Here is a 20337-nt window from a genome sequence, read left to right on the forward strand (position 1 = left end):
TCAGCATTTTACATTCAAAGGGTTTAGCATATTCTTAATTTCTGGAATGGGCAAAATATTGAATACAAAACTTGAAGCACTGAAGAAATAGAGAAGGAATGCAGCAATTGTATAAGTGGAGAGGAGGTATGCAGGAGCAAAGGTAGGGGAAACTGCATCTCTTTAAAGAATTAATTATTTCTGCCATTGTTTTAGCAATCATACAAAAATGTCTCTCAAATTGATTTGGGACTGSTTTTCCCTATTTTATTACTAACTTTTTTAAGTATAACTGGGGGAAAAAAAAGAGATTTTGAATATGCTGTCTCTTAGCTTATCACTTAGAAATCTAATGCAGGAAGGTATGTATCATAAGTGTTTGTATGGTTAGTGGTCATGTGTTGTTAGCTCCTAATATTTTTTGTTGAACCAAAGATTGTTTATTTAGTGGCATGGCTTCAGCTATACACAGTTTAGATTGTGCACAGCTTTCAGTTAAGAGGGAGCATAAATTTGCAATCAGTCATTTTATTGTTTATAGTCAGAGGTTATAACAATGGACACTATCAGTTTACAGGATGTTAAATCAATATCCTGTGCATACCTGGTTTTGTGTGGGACCTCACATCAGTAGAGGGAAGAAAAACAATGGTAAAGAGAAATATCCTAATATAAATCAGCTGAATAAAACATCTGCTAGGGCTTTCTCCATTCCAAGTTTAGGACAGCTTTAGAGATATTTAATATACTTTGGGTAATTCAGATACTTTTCTCAAGATGCCACCTGGTGCTGCCCATTTTTGCATCATACTAACCACTTATTATAGCAAAGATTGAAAGGATTTTACACTAGTGCAGTCATTTAGTCTGTAGCACAGGGWAATTCTAATGTTAGATGCCAATGGTTTTGATTTTAACAGTTTAAAAAGGGAATCTCTGAGAACAAAGAAATCCCAATAATCCTGTAATCCTTGAATATCAACCGGTGTCAAAAATATTAATTCTATAGATTCTTGTCCATTAATTAATTTTAAAAAGGGACCAACTTTTATACTAAACAAAAAAGAAATTTCTAGATAACAAAGCTCTAGATAACAAAGGCTACTAGGTCAAGCATTACAAAAGATGATTCTGTAGCAATGAGGTCTTTCACATTGAAGTTATTTGTCCTGGCAATAATGTAAAAGAATGGATAAAACTACATTTCAGGGGTCCTAGCGGGAAGTTTGCTGCAGAACTGTTTCCCATAAGTTAAGGTTTACAGTGATAATGCCTGATCAAAGTCAAGAAAATATTTCAGTTACTGTTGATAATCTCCAAGTCACCATGACTTGTCACCTAGACCCTTTTCTAGTACTGTGTAAGGATATACTAAATGAGGGTGCATACTAAGAAAAATAGAGGTTTTAAAATGTGTTTTTGATGAGTGAGGAAGGATGTTACTCTCACAATCAGTAAAACTGGTGGTACTCCTAAATATTTCCATTAAACTATATTTAATATATAAAGGAAATTTAGAGAAGTGAATCACAACCTTAAATCCACTCTAGCTCCCTTTTTCTGTAGGTAAGTCTTCTGTAAAGCTGGTTACTCTGAGTAGATAAGCAATATGATAAGAATTGTCTAATAATGCTTTGGATTGAATGATTCAATGGCAGAAAATGCATCAGTGAGCAGTTGTTCTGTTCAATTTGGCACTGAATCTGAATTATTTTTCTTTTATTTTRTTTTTTCCCTCCCCTTAATATTTACAACTAATTTTCACCAGATCATCTGGAGTATCRACACCAGATATTGATATTTTAGACACTGATCAATATCCAATTTATTTTTTTAAGCATGAGAGGAAGTATGGTGGAGAACTATCTGTAGAGGAACTAAGAAAGCTTACTTAGTGTTTTCATCCAGTGGGATGACTCTAGAATGGCACTTCCACAGTCTTTTGAGTTGCTGCACACAGGGAGTGATGTTTGCTACCTTTGAGATTTACTTTAAACATAAATTTCACTGAAACTTACCAGTAAGACTGGTATATGTGTATTAAAGGTAATATGTGTATTAAAAAAAAAACCACACCATGGTATCTGATTTTAACTCTTGGGTGTGCCTCTGTCTATTTAATAAGAGAATGAAAAGGAGATTGAATCAAACACAGTAATTTAAATATAAAAACAATCGAAATTACATTCTGTGACAACATTTGTTAGCATTTAATTCTACATTAGACTAATGTTATGAAGTCATGATACTGATTTTTCTAGCTGATCTTAACTCTCTTCTTTCCCAGTCTCAGCTCACATTTCTTGTAGTGAATTTTCACACTGCTAAYAAATGGATAGGAAGCAGTTGCTGARACGCCTCCATGTTTCAGAAGCAGATTGTATGTGAAAGGAACACTTCAGGTATGTCTAATACAGGATAGGAGTGTGCTTGGCAGATGCATGTTACACTAACTTGAACGAGGGATTGGGGCCTGGATTTTTTAAACACATTCTTAAAACAGTATCAAAAGAATTTATTTGAAGGACTCTTCTGAGACAGGAAAAATTTCTTGATTTTTTATTGTTGTCATTGAAGCATATAGGATGGTAAGACCCAGACCTGCTATTAGGATATCTCTTTAGTAATTTGTTTTTTTGTAAGGTCATCTTACTATTTGTGTACACTGTGTCACTGAGAATTTTAAATTAATTGTCCTCTAGGCTGATTTCTACTTAATTTGAAGGCAAGAGGAGAAATATTAACCATTAGGTGGTGGAGAAAGGATGAAATATATTTTAATTTCTAAACCTTTAAATTAGCCATCTTTCATGGGATGGAGAGAAATACAGTCTAGACTAAGGAAAACCTTAGTGTCCCAGAGCCAATGGAATATTTATGTTTGTACACAGAACATATAAAGTATCATGGATTTCAACCACTTTCTTTTTAAAACTTTCTGATTAGACTGAGACTTGACCACCATGACTATGATTACTAGTTTTCAATTATGACACATTAAAATTGCTATATCGGGCCATTGGTGGAAATGCTCTATTACATAAAAGCCTTTGATCCCATGATGGATGTTCTAYGAATTGTGGGGAGAAGAATGAAAGTGCTGGAGAACTGGGGAAATAAATAATGATACCAGCTGATATTATGATGGCACAGCAGGAGTGATATGTTTCATCCTGTTTTGTGATTTAGTTAGGTGGCACTGTTTTGTGATTTAGTTATGCAGCTTATCGTTGCATGGCACTCAGTTATTGAAATAATTTTATCTGTGCATGATTTGTCAGGCAGGTTTTAATAAAGTGCTACAAAAGAACTTCCTTTCTATACCAGTCTTTGGTACTTTTGAGAGATTTTAGTATGTTTAAACTCAAATCGGTAATGCTGTATTTCTATTTAGATGGATTTTGCATCCTGGACTATGCTCTCTTTAGGCTTTAATCCTACGCTTTGCTCTGAAGCGCTCCAAGGGTCCATTGAAGAACAATGGGCTTTTTTATTTATGTATGCTATTTTATATCTTCATAGCTGTTCTGCTTAACTTCTACCCCTGTTTTTATTTCATTGCCTTACTCTGTTGTGAAGGTGTTTAAAAATGTTAGTGCTTCAATAATTTTCTAATGACTATACAACCTCTTAAGGTACAGCTCTATTTGAACTTTAGACTTCATTCTGATTGCAAATGAAGGGATTATTTTCTAGCATCAAAAGATTTATTTGAGTAACAGCATGCTGAAATACCATCTTGGAAATGATAAAAATAATTAAAAAAAAATACCCAGGAGGTAGCAGAGGGAGATTAGAGACACCTTTATGTCACTCCCAGAATAGTAACATAATGGGATTCCCAAAGAATAAGAGTAGTGTAACATGAGCAGACTGCCAGCATCTAGTCAAGGCAGTCAGGGATCATCCCCCACAGTTGGCTCCCATACAGTCTAATTACCATAAGATGTACACAAGTGATGCAGAAAACAAATTAAAAGCTTTTAAAATATTTACACAAGGTTTGATAATCGAGCAAAAAATAAGAATATAGGGAATTTAATATTTTCTTTTTGCTTAGCTGAGATTTGAGCAGGCTGTAGTGTGTTATTTTGATAGCAATGTGCATTTTTTAAAAAAAACTTTAATCACAGTGTAACTGGAACACAGGATCTGTGCTCAGTTTTATTTAGGATTCTGAATGGAATGTTACTTCTCTTCGAAGACGGCTCCAAGATGACACTGATAGGAAGGCTACAAATAATTATGGTGCTMTTTGGATTACTGTTTCTAAGATGGCAAAATCTTTTTTTTTCTCCAGTCAAAAATAGCTGCATACTGTTTTAAGTGAAGCTGCCAACACTGCTCAGCAAGTAACTGATTAAGACTCACAAAAATTTTCTTACATGATTTCTCTGTGTTTTACCGAACTTCATCCCTTGGTTTCCGAGCCAAATGAAATGAACGGGGCACTTCGGTTTTTCCTCGGGGCCGGCATCTACCGCGGGCTTCATCTTCGTGGAACCGAAGCTCGGGGCTGTACGAGCCCAGCTCTGCGGGACCGGGGGCGCTCGCTTCCCCTTCCCGGCAGGGCCGCGGTGCGGGGCGAGGTCTCCACGGGGCGCCAGCGGCCGGCGGCGCCGCCGCGGCAGCAGCCGCGCCGGGCGGAGGAGGAGGCAGAGGCAGAGGCGGAGGAAGGAGGCCGCCGGCCCCCCTCGGCGCGCAGAGGCGCAGGCAGAGGGCGCTTTCGCCATGCGCGGCCGCCGCCGCGTAGCCCCAGGCGCCGCGCACCCTTCGGCCGCTCCGCTGCTGACAGGCGTCTGCACATAGCTCGGCGGGCGCAGCGCAGCGGGGCCCCTCGGCTCGAGCCCCCGGCCTGGCCCGGCCCGCGCCAAGGGAACTCCCCGTGTGCGACCGGCCGCTCGGTCCCGCTCTGCTGTTCCCTGGCTTTCTCTCTCCCTCCTTCCCTTCCCTCCTCCTCCTCCTCTCTGTGCTTTCCACCTCCCCTGCTCCTGAGTGAGCGCAGCCTCGGATGTCCGGTTTCCTGGTGGGTTTTTTACCTGGCAAACTCTGGATAACTTTGGTGAGAATTTGCAAAGCGGCTGGGAAAGTTGGAAACTACCCTGCAGGCGCATAGGAGCTGCTGCTACCGCATCTTCTCAATCCCACGGATTTTACTGCCTTGGATATTGCGAGGGGAGGGAGGGGGGAAAGGACAGCGAAAGAAGGGAGGAAGAGGAAAAGAAGGAGCCTCATAATTTCGGCTGCATTCCTCCGACTGCCCCGCGGCCCCACTCCGCTCGCTCTGCCATCTCTGCACCATGCACTTGCTGGAGGTGCTCTCCCTGGGCTGCTGCCTCGCTGCCGGCGCCGTGCTCCTGGGACCCCGGCAGCCAGCCGCTGCCGCCGCCTACGAGTCCGGCCAGGGCTACTACGAGGAGGAGCCCGACGGGGGGGAAGAAAAGGTAAGCCCGTGCTCCTGCTGTAGATGCCAGCTTGGTCCTTTGTCCATGTGGCTGCGCGTCCCTTTGAACGGACAGCTTGAGAATTCCACCAAGGAAAAGATGTACGAAACGCTTTTTGAAGCGGGGGCTTCTTTAAAAGTGGGGGAAGGATTTTTTAAACAGTGCCTCAGTCTTCAGGGTTGCTGGAGGGCAGGCTGCACGGGGACCAACTGCATTTGCAGGGAGATGCGAAACACCTGATGAGCGGAGGCAGCCCACGGGCTACGCTCCAGCCACGGAGCGGGGACTGCCCGGCGGGGAGCGATCCTGGCCCGGCTCCGCCGTTCGCAGCGGCGCTGGGACGGGGCAGCGGCCCTTGGGCTGCGGCTTATGCCGGCCCTGGCAGCTGGGGCGCGCCCCGCAGGCGCCTCAATGCGGGGTCCTGCGCTGCGGAGCGCGGAGGGAGGGCGGGCTGAGAAGCGCTCCGGGGAGTAACTGGGCACGGGAACGAAGCGGCGAGGGAGGCGTGGGAGGACGATGACAACAAAATCCTAGACCTTCCRCTTGTTGAAAAACCTCTTGGAGTCACTGACGTTTTGGGTGARCTGCTGCTGCGTGACAGAGTTGGCGGGAGGTGTAAGGTGACACTCCAGTCTGAAAATCTTACTTCTGCCCAGACGCATGGTGAAGACTGGGCTTAAATTCTCGGATTCCAGACATAAATACTTACAATTCTCGGTTAATATTTGTTTGCATATCAAGTTTTGCAACATAAACCCCAAGTACCTTTGGTACTTTGCTACTTTTGGTTATGCGGTTCCTGGTATGCTGATGCGTAAAAAAGATGCATAGTATGTGGTTGTATAAGCATGTGGCATTGTTAGGAAGACCTTTGATGACTGTCTTACTCTCATTCATTGTTTTAAAGATTTCTAACATACTTATTGAAAGCAATCATGACCCAGCTCATTCATTATTCATTTCAGTATGGGGCAGGGAGGAAATGGTGTGGATTATAATTTAAACTAATATTCTGATCTTCCCCCCCCCCCCATGCTGTTTGTATTACTGATTAAAAGTGTGGGAGATTTTACTCTAACTGCATGGGAAGTCAAAATTTGATAGCAAACATCACCTGCACCTCAGTTATTCAAACTATTGTAGACCATGCATTGTAGTACACAGAAGTCATACTTTTCAAATAATAATATACATGGAAAAGTTTACTGATGATATTGTTAATTGTGCTAATACTCTATCAGTGATTGTATTGCTTAAAAGTCTATAACGTGTTTTTCACATGTAAGTATTTAAAAGTAGGAACATAGGAACACAAAATCAATTCAGATAGCCACCCTTACCCCTTAGACTATTTATAATTTTTTCTTTAGAAAGTCAAAACTTAGTGGAGGGTAGAAATACCTCAGCTCTTTCCAACCCATGACTGTGAGTCAGTTATTTACTGGGTAAAACTGGYATTTCAGTTGTAAAGCCTCAGAATAGCTTATGCTGGAAAGGTAGAAAGAATCCAAACCGGAGCAGAGCACATATTGCATACACTTAAGCTGCTGAGGTAGAACAGCTGAGAGTGAAGATACTCTCCTCAGTGATGTTTTGTGTTCCCATGCATACGGCGTGGAAAGTCAGTCTGTTTCTTGAAGAAACCTCAAAGTCTTCGAGAATTGCCACTGTAGTGCATTGTGGACAAGTGCAAGTGCTCCCTGGAAAAAGAGGAACTGTCAGTAAACCAAAGGAAGGAAAGGTCAAGAGACCGGGAAGTGAGTGGGATTGCATGTGTTAATGGGGAAATGTTTTTGTGCCTGACTACTGCTGAGTAGTAAGCAGAGAAAGATTCTGATCCAAGCAGACTTAGTCACGTTGGAAGTCTTTAGCTGTGAGCTTGTTGCTTTTGCTGGAACTGTTTGCATGAGTGAGTACTGCATATATTTGTTTCTGTGAATGTTAAGATGAATATCTGAAGTAATTATGAAAGGATTAAATAAGGAAACTGCAAATAATTGTTTCAGGGAAAATATGATTGTATTGTCAGTATAAAGTAATCTGCTTRAACTTTGTTAGCTTCAAAGTTCATTGATGTTATACCTCCTGTTTTTACTTCCCATCAATAAGCCATGCTGCTGCATGTTAAACTGGTGCCTCAATGAAGGTCTTACAGCCATTTGGGTCGACTCTTTGCACACTGTATTTATTTCTCTCCACTCCTAGTTTAAGAGTTTTAGCTTTAGAAAACTCTTTAAAAAGTGTGGTTGATGTTGAGGGTCCTTCAACATAGGAGGAAAAGCTGGCCAGAAAATAAGAGTATTGTGGTTTTAAGCAGGTAATTTTCAGTTAGTAAACTTGTCTAGAGATTTGCATCAACTTGGAAGTGTTACAGATATAAATAGTAGTAGTTCTTCATACACAGCTCTTGCAAGGACATGTTCTGCACAAGTGGGCACTGATAAGCTTGTGCAACACTGCCTCACCCCCTCGCCTTCTATCCCCCACCCCTGTTTGTTTTTTTTTTTTTTTTCTTTTATTCTCTACATTCAGCCTAAGGGTAAAATTCTTTATTTAACAAGCTTTCAGAGCCCAGATTAATACTTTTCAACTGAACTGTCAGCTCAGTGGGATGGGAATGAACCCTGCCGGTAAACCATCTCTTGCGGATTTCCTGCAGCACGGGGGGCTGTTCCAAGGAGTTGACCCCCTCACAGCCACAACCCGCCCCTCCCGGCGGGGCAGGAGGGTGGGCGGCCCTGGCCCCTCTCTCCGCCTGGGGGTCTTGTTGCGGAAGGCAACCTGGTACTTCAGTTCTCTCTCTGCTCAAGGCGGGCCCGGGGGAATCAGCCCTCCTGCCCCAGATTTCACGCCGTTTCACCCACCGCCTCGCAGGGATGCTTGGAACAGCTGCAGCAAAGGGGAGGGTGAGCTCTTTTGCCACACCGGTGGCTTGAAATTTTAGCTTCTTGTACTGTCTGTGAGTGTTTTAATAACTCTTATAATTTGTTTAATCTCTGGGTTTTATTATTTKGAGAATTTTAATAGGGAACATGGGGTAAGTATACTGTGTCTACGTGGGAAAGTATTATTTAAAAGAAATAAATAATTCCTTAATTGTTGCTTTGCTGAAAGTTTAAAAATKAACTGGAGGCACTACGTGGGCATTCTTAGGTTATTGAAATGAAGGTGTGGCAGTAGCATGTACCTAAAATTCATTAATGGCCATGAGGTAACAAAGTAGGAATAAGTTATTACGGTAACAATACCTGGAACAAAACCACACAGCTGGGATGGTTTTCCACAGCTGCACCATCATTTTATTGCRTAGTCTAACCTTTAGAATCATGTAACTATGCAAAAAAATATATTGGTCAATTGTCCCATTTAGTTTGAAAAGGTTTGAAACTATATTTATGTAAGGATTCTTAGTTTTGTATTAGAATGGGAATAGCAAATGAAAATGTATTTACCTGTTCTAAAGCACATTACCAAAAATTTCATTGAGGCCTCTTTACACAGACAGCAATAAAGTACAGAACAGCTTGTGTTGTGATTCTGTGATTTGGGGTTCTTTTTCAATGAAAATACATGTGCTTATTTAAGCCACATTTTTCTCGGGTGCTACCTGAGATACACCTTTTAAATTTTATTGTTGTAAAATTATTTTAAATCAGAGCTAATCATACCATGCTGCTCATTGATGCTAGCAGAGTTTAAATTCTGTTAGTTAGTGGGAGTGTGAGGAAAAGCAGTGTGTCAATTTCCAGGGTTTCCTGCTGTCACAGTATCTTCATGGTATAATCTCAAACACATCAGTGTTATGGCTACCCTTAAGATTATGAAGTGTGCCTTACTCTGTGTTACATAGGTCAGAGATGTGACCTCTGTTGCACATGTCAGAGATGAGGCTGGATTGTCTGTTCTGAATCAATCACATCCCTCCCAGTATTTAAACAGTGCTAAATTGAGCATGTAGGGAGAATGTTACTTTTTCCTGCTGTTGCTGTTTAGTCTCCTGCAAATTTTCTTTTTTAAGTGTGTGTAGCCACTCTCTTTTCAGACACATGCCCACCAAAAGGTGCTGATATTTTTAGAAGCAAAATTTGTAGCAGATGCAATGGGATGAACATTGGTAGTAGGACCTATTTTAAAGACTAAGCAATGTTCCTTAACATAGATATTAAACCTTGGTCTAACCTTTTGTGTGAGTGAAGTACACCACTAGGCTCTAAGAGCTCATGGCACTTTCTAGTTTTGAGAGTAGGTATGTGCATTCCTGAGTGTCTAGTGTAAGCATGCTGGTTGCCTGGGAGGGACTTCAGCTGTTTGTCAGCAGAAATCCCATGCATTTATGAAGGTTATAAAAAAACTTTGGAGATAATTTTAGCTTCAGAGTTTAGAAGGGTACAGAAGCATCCCATGAGGAATATTATTTTTATGCTCATTTAGGTTTAGTATGTATTCAAACTCTTGCCTGTTTTTCAAGGCTGTGTCCCCACTTATTTTCACAAAAATAAACTGGGACTTATACTTCAGAGTGTTGTAGCTGAGGGTGATGGTAATAATACTCTACCATTGATATCCTGCTTCTAGGATGGAAAATGTGTTTAGAACCTTGTGTTCAGCTGCTGATTTTTTGAATGTGGTCAGTGATTTGTTTCAAAAAAAAATCCTTGGAACAAAGGGAATCCAACTAATGTCACAATGGTTTCCTATCAAATGTAATATCCTGTTTAATGTAGAAAAAATTTGTTACAGCTATTTGTAGAATGAGTTATATGAAATTCCAAGCACGATTGTTACCTGAAAGTTGCAAGCTCTTTCAAAGTCTAAGTTGCTTCTTGAAAGTTTTGTTTGTTAAAATATTGAGTTTTGCTTGGTAAGTAGGATACCTATGATTGTTTTCCTTATCTATTATAAATATTCATTACTTCTTAAATTTTACCTTGCTTCTATCCAGAGTGATAATGTAATACCAAATGCCCCTCCATGTAAATGTGTATCTACTTCAAAGACACTGATGACTGCATAAATCGCACCAGAATTTTAATTTAAAATATTGATCATGTAGGGGAGCATGGATGATTGTTTGTTGAATTCCTATTATGTATGAATTTGTCAACTTGTTTGTTTTGTTTTGTGTTTATCTGTCTCCAGAAGTTTTGGTGACAATATCTGTGTTGCTTCCCCACTTKGTTGCATTTCAGACTTTGGTTAGAAAATAGCTACACTGTAAGTCATTTATTCTTCCATTGTAATCATCATGAATCAATCCCTTTAGCTCTGTAGTCGTTTGCCTGTTTTTTGTTTTTTTTTTTTTTTCGACATTTCATGACTTGTCTAAGATAGTTGTAACTCCTTACAAGTATTTAGAGATTGCAGTTACCAGTGGAAGGAATGAATATTATGGTAAGAAGCTCTTTTGTATGAAATTAACCAGAAGAAATGGTGTTCTTTGGAAGAGGAAGAGAAAACACAGGGGAAAATGTCTAAAAAGGAGAAGGGAAAAAATGGTAGCAGTTGGTGTATTTTGACTCCATTGTAGTCATTACTGAGTATAGAAGAACATGTAATCATCCTACCTTTAGTTAGTTACTAAGGCCATGCATCATCTGCAGCAAACTCTTGGGTTCTTAATTATGTATAACTTCAATGAAAAATGATTAGAGAAGTTAGTGACATCGTTACCCAAGACTGCTGTCACCCTGGACTCTGTACTACTCCATACTGCTCACATAATGACTTCACCTACTCAGTGACAGTTTTTTGATAATGTSACCTTGAGAATGCAGCTTAAAAACTGTTGAAGGTGTTTTACGTCCTTTTCCTTACTGAATTGAGCAGGACATTTCATACTGGACTAGGGAAAATTCTTGCAAAGAATTGGACAWTTCTTGGAATGAGATGCCAGAAGGCTGCTTTTGAGCAAATGACAAGTTTATTAAGGTCTAGTGTCAAGTCATCTGTGTTACTCCTACCTTCTTGTGGCATTGAGAAATGAGTAATTTCAAGAATCATCTAGAACAAATCCTTTCCACTATTATATGATTTGATTCTTTGACTTTCCTAACTCAGTAATTGGGTTCTGTAATTGTGAGAAAGAGAGAAGAAAGGAATTCAGCAGAAGGGATGGCCTCTGAGAACAAATGCAATAATTGGTTATTTCCTAGTATTTTTCCCCAAACATGACCCATAGTAACTTTTCCAACACCACACATGCATGTGTGAAAATTTCTAGTATTTCTAAAGATTTTCAGAAACAGTAGATATCCTGCTCTCCTGCTATATTTAGTGTTGTTGTGAGTTCTGAGTTCTGTATGCAGTTCTGAGTCCCAGAATTCAAGGATGTGAAGGTGGAAATAGAGGAGGGTGACAAAGCTGGTGACAGGGCTGGAAGGAATGTCCTGTGAAGAGCAGCTGAGGACTCAGTCTAGCTTTGAGAGAAGGAGTATGAGGGGTGACCTCATTGCTCTCTCCAGCTTTCTGAGGAAAAGTAGAGAGAGAGRGGTACTGATCTCCCTGAGGCCTACTGGTTGGATGCATGGGCCTGGTTAAAACTGCACCAGTGAAAGTTTAGACTGGATGTTAGGAAGCATCTCTTTACTGAGAAAGTGAGCAAACACTGGAACAATCTTCTCAGAGAGGTGGCAGATGCCCCAAGTCTGTCAGTGTTTTGGAGGCATTTGGACAATGTCCATAAAAACATGCTCTAGTTTTTGGTCAGCCCAGAAGTGGTCAGGTAGCTGGACTAGATGGTTGGTGTGGGTCTCTCCCAACTGAAATATTATGTTCTATCTGAGATTGTTTAAAATAAGCAAAACTACTGTTGTTGTCCTTCAACTTGCTTCAGCTGGCCAAATGTATTTTTGGTGAACTGCTCCACATGTCTAGAATGTACTTGTAGCATTAGTTACAATATTTAGAGCCAAGAGAAAAACTGGCCAAGTGAAAGTTTACACTTTATCTGCTCTTGACTTACTCGTGTTTGTGTAGTCAATGAAACATTTGGGGGCTAGTTAGTTTGTTTCATTATTTCATGGGTGTATTTGTTTCAGAGCAAGAGAAACAAAGTTAGAGCTGGCGAGTAAAGTCTCCAGTCCGCTTAAGGAAAAGCCTCTGGTTTTGTTTGTTCCTTAAGAAAAAAAATGAAGGGAGAGCATTTCTTGCTCCAGTTCTGGAATTAATTCTGAAAGGGTTTTGATTTTTTTGGTTTGGGTTTTTTTTTGTTTGTTTTTTAATAATCTTGTTTCTTTGAAAGTGTTGCCTTTGGAGCCCTGTGAATTTACGTCTTGACCTGTCATTCTTCTTGACTCWCAGCTGCTAGGTGTTGCAGACTATGTGACAGCTTTGTGACTGCTGTGAGTTGGAGACTCTGGAGATACTGGAATAGTAGGTTTCACTGGAAGTCAAAGACAGTGTTTGCGTTTTGTACACCTAAAGGATCCTTCATCATTTGGTGTGCCGCTGAGGAATTTCTGCTTTTTTTTTCACACTCACTTTTACTTAGAATACACCACTCMTATTTCTTATTAGAAGGAACTTCAATCACTCTAGTTCTATGTGTTTGTAACTGCCCACAGATACACTTGGCAGAGACATAATTAAAAGACATATGTAAAAGTAATACTGTCAAGAGTCTTGGTGGAGAGAATTGTACCATTTTTATAGACTTGCAGCTTATGGTTAGATCAGCAGTGCAATTAACTGTTAAAGGAAAATTCAAAACAAACTTACGAGATGATGCCTTGTTGGCATCTGTCCCTTCCCTAGGGACAGATGTTTCCAAATTCAAACAGAGCCTAGGACTTCCTCTTCACCCCACCCTCTCTCCAGCACATCTTGCATAATGGGTACAGTGCTGCTGCAGTACAAATACGACCATTTACTTTGCTCCATTTGATTTATAAATGTCAAAATATTAATGTTAAGCTTTCAATATCTCTTTGCCACAAGGATATTTTTTAATTTTATCTCTTTTAAATGATTAGTACTGAAATATTCTGTGATTTGGAGGACATGAGACAATCTTGTTAATAAGCAGGCTTGCACAGTAGATTCAGTAAGTATAGAGAATTGTTTTTCCCAGGAAGGATAATTACTTTGACTTTCCAGTTGGATGTTTTTCTGGCTGGTTAGAGAAGGGCAAAATGTCGGTTGATTTAAAAATACCAAGAATCCTGCCCACAGGGCACAGCTTTCAGGAGAACATTAAGAGCTGCTAGAAGTCCCAGTGCTATGAGGCTGAATATGATGGGTATTGGCCTCTCTCCTTTGTAAAGTTGCGTGGCAGTTTCATTTAAACCACCAAACAACAGAAGCAAGAGGCCAGGCTCAAAATCAAAATCTCCGAGAGTTTCCTTGCTTGCTGAAGTGTCAGTGATGCTGAGTTTGTGCCTTCTGCCTTGTCTTCCCAGACGCACCCTGAGGTGTGAGAACATACTTTTTTGAACAGGGTTTGGAGTGGTCTGGGCTGTTTTTGTGGCTCAGGAGAGCCCAGCAGGTGGGTGGCTTCTTGCTACCTCAGTGCAATTTGTCCCAGCTGCCAGGAATGCCATGTTAATAGTACTGGACACGTGAGAATGTCCCCTCCTGAGAGGGATTCGATGTGTGTGTGCTGAGGGAGGTGGTTTTGGTGAACAGCTGGACTCAGACTGAAATCAGACCACCTTAGAGTGGAAAATTGGTTCATAAAGGGTTGCCTCTACAGTTACGGTTCCCTCTAAAATTGTGCTCAAGTCAGATGAAATTCAGCCCATACAACTAAAAGTTGTGATAAAATGCTTTTTCTTTCTTATCCAAGAGGAGCTGCTTATTTCTCTCTGATTATCCACTATGAAAATGATGAAAATCTTTAAGATTAATTATTTTCTTTTCTCCATGTGGCTGGGCTAGCGGGTGATCAAATCACTAGAAAGAAATAAAGAARTAAAAACCTATAGAGGAGCTCTGAAGTACTTTCCTTTTTGAAATGTCTGTGGATGGGCTGTAAAGCAGTAAAAGCACAATGAACTATGAATTTGGAACAGGAAGTAGGGGAAGGAGCAGTGAAGAATTTTCAGAGGGCAGGACCATGCTTCAAAGGAAGGAAGAATTAGTCTGTTCTTGTGCATGAGGTAGAACTAAAGAATTAGGCAAACAACTAATTGAACAGTCGCTACTAATCTGGATTAATAGCATAAAAAGGCTCTTTGTAGTAATGAAACTCTTTGAATATCTTAGCTAGCAGCTTCAGAAAATTAATGAAATTTTCAAATCCTCATCTCATATGACAGATGGATGATCTCTGTTTTTCCTTTGAGCCTGTAAGTTGCTGCTTTACTCTGTGATTAGCTGGCTTATGCTATATGTGGAGAATTGAAATCACATAAGAGTAGAAGAAAATCTGTAGCTGGTCAGACAAAATGGCTGATTAGCCCTATATGCCATTCTCAACAATCTTGATGGAGAGCCCATGCTGCATAGCCACTAAGCTTGCGCCCTGTGCCCCACTCATGTGGCAGAGCATGACTTGGAGAATGATGTTGGAAAGCTCATGCACACTATCTGATGAGAAATGATCTGTCACGTCTTCCCCCTGCCCTCTTTCTCCACAGTTCCTTCCAGGTGAAGGTTGCCCTTTGGCTATGGCCATGTCTGTTCCTGCAAGAAGACTGTACCCAATGAGTCCTGGCCCCCCAAAATTTATTTGTTTTATCTTCTATCGTGTGAGCTGCCCTGTTTGATTCCCCTGTAGGGAGTTTGTTGTGCAACATCCAGCTGATTTGTCCTCAAACCACCTTGTGGAAATGACTTGAGAGATTTCTATTCCACTTGATTTGTTCCTTCATCTTTGCATCCCATAGACCACATTCAGGAGAAATYCTGATAAGCTGGTGTGTCAGCAGGTACCTGCTGTTCACTCCTTGGCTAGCTGGAGACTTCAGTTAGAAAACCCAGTAGGCATTTACAGGATCCCCAGAATCATCATGTTTGTGAAAGGGCAACCGTGGCAACATGCGCCATAAGCACTCTTCTGGCTCTTCCACTACCTCTTAGTTAGTTCTTTTGGCTTGCCTTCTTTTCTTTTTATTTATACTCTTACCATCCAAGGCCCTGCCAAATTACAGGACCTACTTGACAACCTCCTTCTGAGCAAAGAAATGGAAAGTGTCACCACAAGCTGAGGAGCTGTTGGCAGCAGCTTGTGAACTTCCTTGCCTTGAATGATGGTGTGCATGTGAATGATTTAATTTGCTTTAATAGCTTTCAGCTGACTTTTCTCCAGGTGCTTATTGAGCCCACAGAAGCTTTTCACATCAACACTTCTGTATCGAGTATGGCTTTAAGTGGATGTTCTGTTTACTATACATAATAGTAAAAAAAAAAAAAAAAAAAAAAAAAAAAAAACCAAAAAACAAAAAAAACCAAAAAAACAAGACAGTCTCAAGACAGGCAAAAGTATTGATTCTGACACCTGCTGATTAAATATGCAACTTCCAGATCCCTGCTCTGGACAAGGCAGGGAACAATTCTGCCCATGCCTCTTGTGGTTTCATTGAGTTCCCCTCTCCACTGTTCATTTTCATCTTTCACTTATATAACCTGCTTTTTGAAATTAAACTGTTCTTTACCTTTGATCAACTGACTTCATACATTTTTTAATTCKCTTTAAGACTGCAGAACAAGGAGCAGAGAGAGCCAAGAGTGAGCACAAGATTCCTTATGTGCGACATGACAGATGTGTGTAGAGACAAAATGATGTTTTGTTCTCCTTCCTAATAATTCCACTTATGTATTTGTTTTAAAAGGKTGTCTTGATATGCCAGTATTTTGTAGCATGTCAGACATGAGTATGATTAAAATATCTCCTTTAAAGAACTACCCGTATTTATACTGAAGAACAGGATGGGGGAAGGCATTTCATGGTTATTACTACTTCCTCAAAATTCACATAAAAGTTGTTCYTAGGGGCCTGTTTCAAGATGATGTATGATTATTTAAAATTGCATGTTCATTATGCTTTTAATGTGTTTTTCTGCCTGCCACATGTGCACAGTGAAAGATTTAATGGGACTAGCTATCTTTTGAGTTATAAACCATAAGCTGTGTATTTAATGTCCTTAATGATTTTTCTTTAAAAATGAGATGTGGTCTCAGTGTGATCTGTGAAATATGTCAGCAGTYTTGCAAAGGCTGTTTATGCCTGCTAACAATAAGATGTTACTGTTAGGCAAGATTTGTGAGGACTTGGTTATGTGCACTAACTAGGTACATACGACCAAGCAAATTTAAAAACCTGCCCATGCTTGCAAATCTTCAGATATATGTCAAGCATAGCCTAAAGCATGAGACTATAGGAAACAACCCACTGGGGCAAACTAATGGTTTGCCTGGGCAAGTGGCCTCTGTCGTGTCAGCAGCATGTGCTGATCTGTGCAAGGAAAATATTTGGACTTAATCAGTTTCTGCAGTTCCTTCCCCTCATACTCACCCAACATGCACATTTGTTGGATTGAGGATATGAGAAGAGCTGCCTCTGCCTCATCAGTATCTCTGTAAGGACATGTTGTCCATGGTTTGGTCTATTTTCATGCTGAAGATGCTATTAGCACTTAGTACATTCTGAACTATTTTATACCAGAATAGTGCTGGTTTGCAGGCACTGGAGCTTCTTTGATTTTGTTGACTTGCAATATGTGTAAAGACTTATTCTACATTTAATATTAATTAATATTATTAACCTTTATAATTTGAACCTTATGTGTTACACAGGCACAAAAGTTATTTTTGACACTTGGGGGGGAAAAAAAGACATTTTAATTGAGGATCTGAGATATAGATCCTTAAACTTTTGAAGACCAAATTAAAGAAGAARCATAAATGTGTCATTTAATTATTTCATTCTATATTTCAATCAAATATAAATTTGATTGGTTTTTATATTTTGGCCAGGCAGAGTAACTGGTCCAATGTCAGATTTCCCCCACCCTCTTGGGTAAGAGACTGATTTTATTTCCCTCTTTAGACCTTTATTACATGCATGCTGTCTCTTTAGTTGCTGTCTGTCTGAAGCTTTGCCAACTTGGAGCAGTTTTTCCCTCTAGGTCAGAATTAAAATTTGTAGGTCTTTTGAGGTGTTTATGGTACTGGAAACCCTTATTATGGATTTAYTTGTAGGAAATTCCATTTTCCAAATGCCATTTGATGCACTGTAGTGCAGTGCTGAGTACAGGGGCAGTCGAGGAGATCCTTTCTTGCTCTTGATGCCTTACTGCATAGAAAAGTACAGGAACAGTTGCAAGAATATTTAAAGGAAGGTGGTGGAGTTGGGTCACAAATTTGCCTTAATTTCCTATTCTCCTCTTCTAGGAGGAGGGAGATGATAAGGGAATTAAGGGAAGCCCTTCAGATAAGGATTATATAATTTGAGCTTTAGTAGACATTGAATGTTACCCCCTTGCAAACAGCTGTAGTCTTCTGAAGAAGGCTAAGTCATCTGGGGTTTTTTTTTAAGCCTTCTGCTTTGTGATATTGGGAAATTTTTTCCTCTGCCTCACTAGAAAAGTACCCAATGCTCCTGTATTTGAGGAATTTGCACTCCTGTATTTGAGGAATTTGTACATCTTGCCAAGGGTCCCATTGAGGCATATTTGTTTAAATCCTTATTGTTATGCTAGAGACATTATCTAACAAGTGATATATTTAATAAAATTGAAKTTTTTCTGGGAAATCATAACATTTTTAATCATACTTGTGCCAACCTATTGATTTCTGTTATTGTTCTGCATATTTTTATTACAATTGTGAAAACAATTGCAATTACAATTGTATTCAGCTTTTTGTTCTTTCCTTCTGCAAAATCTTTGTTACATGCATTATCACAAAGCCCCTAACTTTGACAATTTAACATGTGTTCTTGTAAAGACTTAAATTTTTATCATCACTACACATATATTTTTTGACCTTCAAACTGCCTAATGAGGAAGCTATTAAAAAGAAAGCTTATTCTGAGCCAGAGAAGGTTGTGTTCATTAGTTAATTAGCTTAATCAGAACGGGAATTTCCTTTTCACTTTAAAGGAGTTAGTGCAGTATTAAGAAATTTAAAGTAAATGAAAAGTCTTACTAAGATGGGAAATTAATTGCTTATCTCATAAAACTAGCACTGATACCTCAGTAGTAACCTTAAAAGAAAACTGGAATTAGCAAACAAAAGAAAAATTGAATAAATTGCTTTGGTAATCATTAAAGTAGCTAATATTCATGCAGAACTATTCTAATCCACTGGTTACCAATTTTCTTACCTCCTTTATGAAATCAGAGTTAGTTTGCAACTAGCATCCTGGTACTCTGATATGCAAATGCTTTAGCTGGGCTGCAGTATTGGCTTCAAAGTCTTCTAGGACATATGAAGAAAACAAAGACGATAACTCCACAACCTCGCTGACTCAACTCAGTGATGATCACAACAGTTTCGGAAGTTTCCACCACCCTCTTCTAGGTCACTGTATTTCATGCCAAACTGGCAGAGCTGTAGCTGGGAAGGACAAATTATTTTATTTAAGTACTTTTTCGTACTGAGTTTGCAGTGCTTTACTTGAGTTGTCTGAAATACATTAATTTTCTAATATAATTATGCTGCTGTGAGCAAAACTGCTAGAAAGGTGTGATTGATCATACCTGAGTCTAGCCCTAGTAGTTGAAGAAGGTGGTATCTATGAGTAAGGAGTAACTCTATTGCATCTGGGTTATGGTGAATAAGACTGTACTTAATTTGACAGAAGGGGTGCTTCAGCCAGAAGCTTGTCCCTGTTACCCTAGTTCTTACTGCTATCTCTATGTGTGTTGGAAAAGCTGTTAGTGGGGTAAGTACTTCTTTTGGTAGCAGCATGGATTTATGCTGATTTACAGTAACTGTACAACAGTTTACTTATGAGTACTTTAGGTAAATAACTTCTAGTGGCTGATCTTGCTTTACTGTGTTGAGAAATTAAGTAAGAGTTGTTATGTACCTGGCTGCAGTGGTTCACAAACACATCCTCATGAGCCATGATTACTAATGTGCACAGATTATACAAATAAAATTGTCTTTTTCATTTAAACTTTGTAGGTAATTATGTTCTTATTAACCAAACTAATTTTGCTGGTTTAGCTTTTTTTTTTTCCTTCTTAATTACATATAAGATTCAGCAATATTAAAGTGAAGGACTGGTAATACTAATACTGGACTGCATTGCTAATTTAACTAGTTAGCTATGCTTTCTGAACATGGCTCAGGATCTACTATTAATCTCCAACTCAGATTTCTTTTTGATTAGACAGTACTGTGGTTTTTTGTGTAGCAAGAAAGTGATCTGGTTAATGATGTAATTGTAAACAGGTTAATTTTTGCAACAAATTCCACATAGTTCATGAGCAGCTAAACTTGTTCTAACAATTTGTAAGACTGTCCATTGGTGGGTTATTTATGTTGACTGAAAGTAGTTGTCCAAAAATATTTCTGTATAATAACTAAWCTACTAGAAGAATATACAAATATTGTTTATCTTCTACTTTGTACTTGGACTTTCAGTCAGACAAGTTTGGTGTCTGGAAATCTTTCCCTTGCTGTGATATGAAGATTTATTATCAATGTCTTGCTTTCATTCCACATACATAATATGTTAGCCTAGAGACAAGATAAATCTAGTAGTGCTGACAGGCATTGCAACCACAAATACATGTAGTATATGAATATATACATTAGAGCTTGCTACTTCAGTAAAAATCAAGCCTTCAGAAGTTGCACWATGCTAGCATTAAAAACTTAGGGTTTTTTTTTTTTAAGTTCTTCTGATACTCTTTGGAATTAGCTGATGTTTAGGGCCTTGGAAAGAGAAACAAAAATGCCTGCAATTGTATTGTCCAAGTCTGGAGGAGAGCCTATGGTGGGCATGGGCCTGTATGAGCATTTT

At 39.5% G+C, this 20337-nt stretch overlaps 1 protein-coding gene across 1 annotated transcript in view; it reads left to right on the forward strand.

Moving 5' to 3' along the window:
* The first annotated feature begins 4802 nt into the window (after positions 1-4802).
* Positions 4803-20337, forward strand: part of VEGFC (vascular endothelial growth factor C) — a 70812-nt gene continuing 55277 nt past the window's right edge. The window contains exon 1 of the mRNA XM_057385745.1: positions 4803-5423. Coding sequence (XP_057241728.1) covers positions 5280-5423 — 144 coding nt within the window. The 5' untranslated portion in view covers positions 4803-5279. The remainder of the gene's footprint in view (positions 5424-20337) is intronic.

Source organism: Malurus melanocephalus, unplaced genomic scaffold (assembly GCF_030028575.1).
Source record: "Malurus melanocephalus ecotype Western Australia unplaced genomic scaffold, MMel_1.1 scaffold_863, whole genome shotgun sequence".
In the NCBI taxonomy this organism is placed as follows: Eukaryota; Metazoa; Chordata; class Aves; order Passeriformes; family Maluridae; genus Malurus; species Malurus melanocephalus.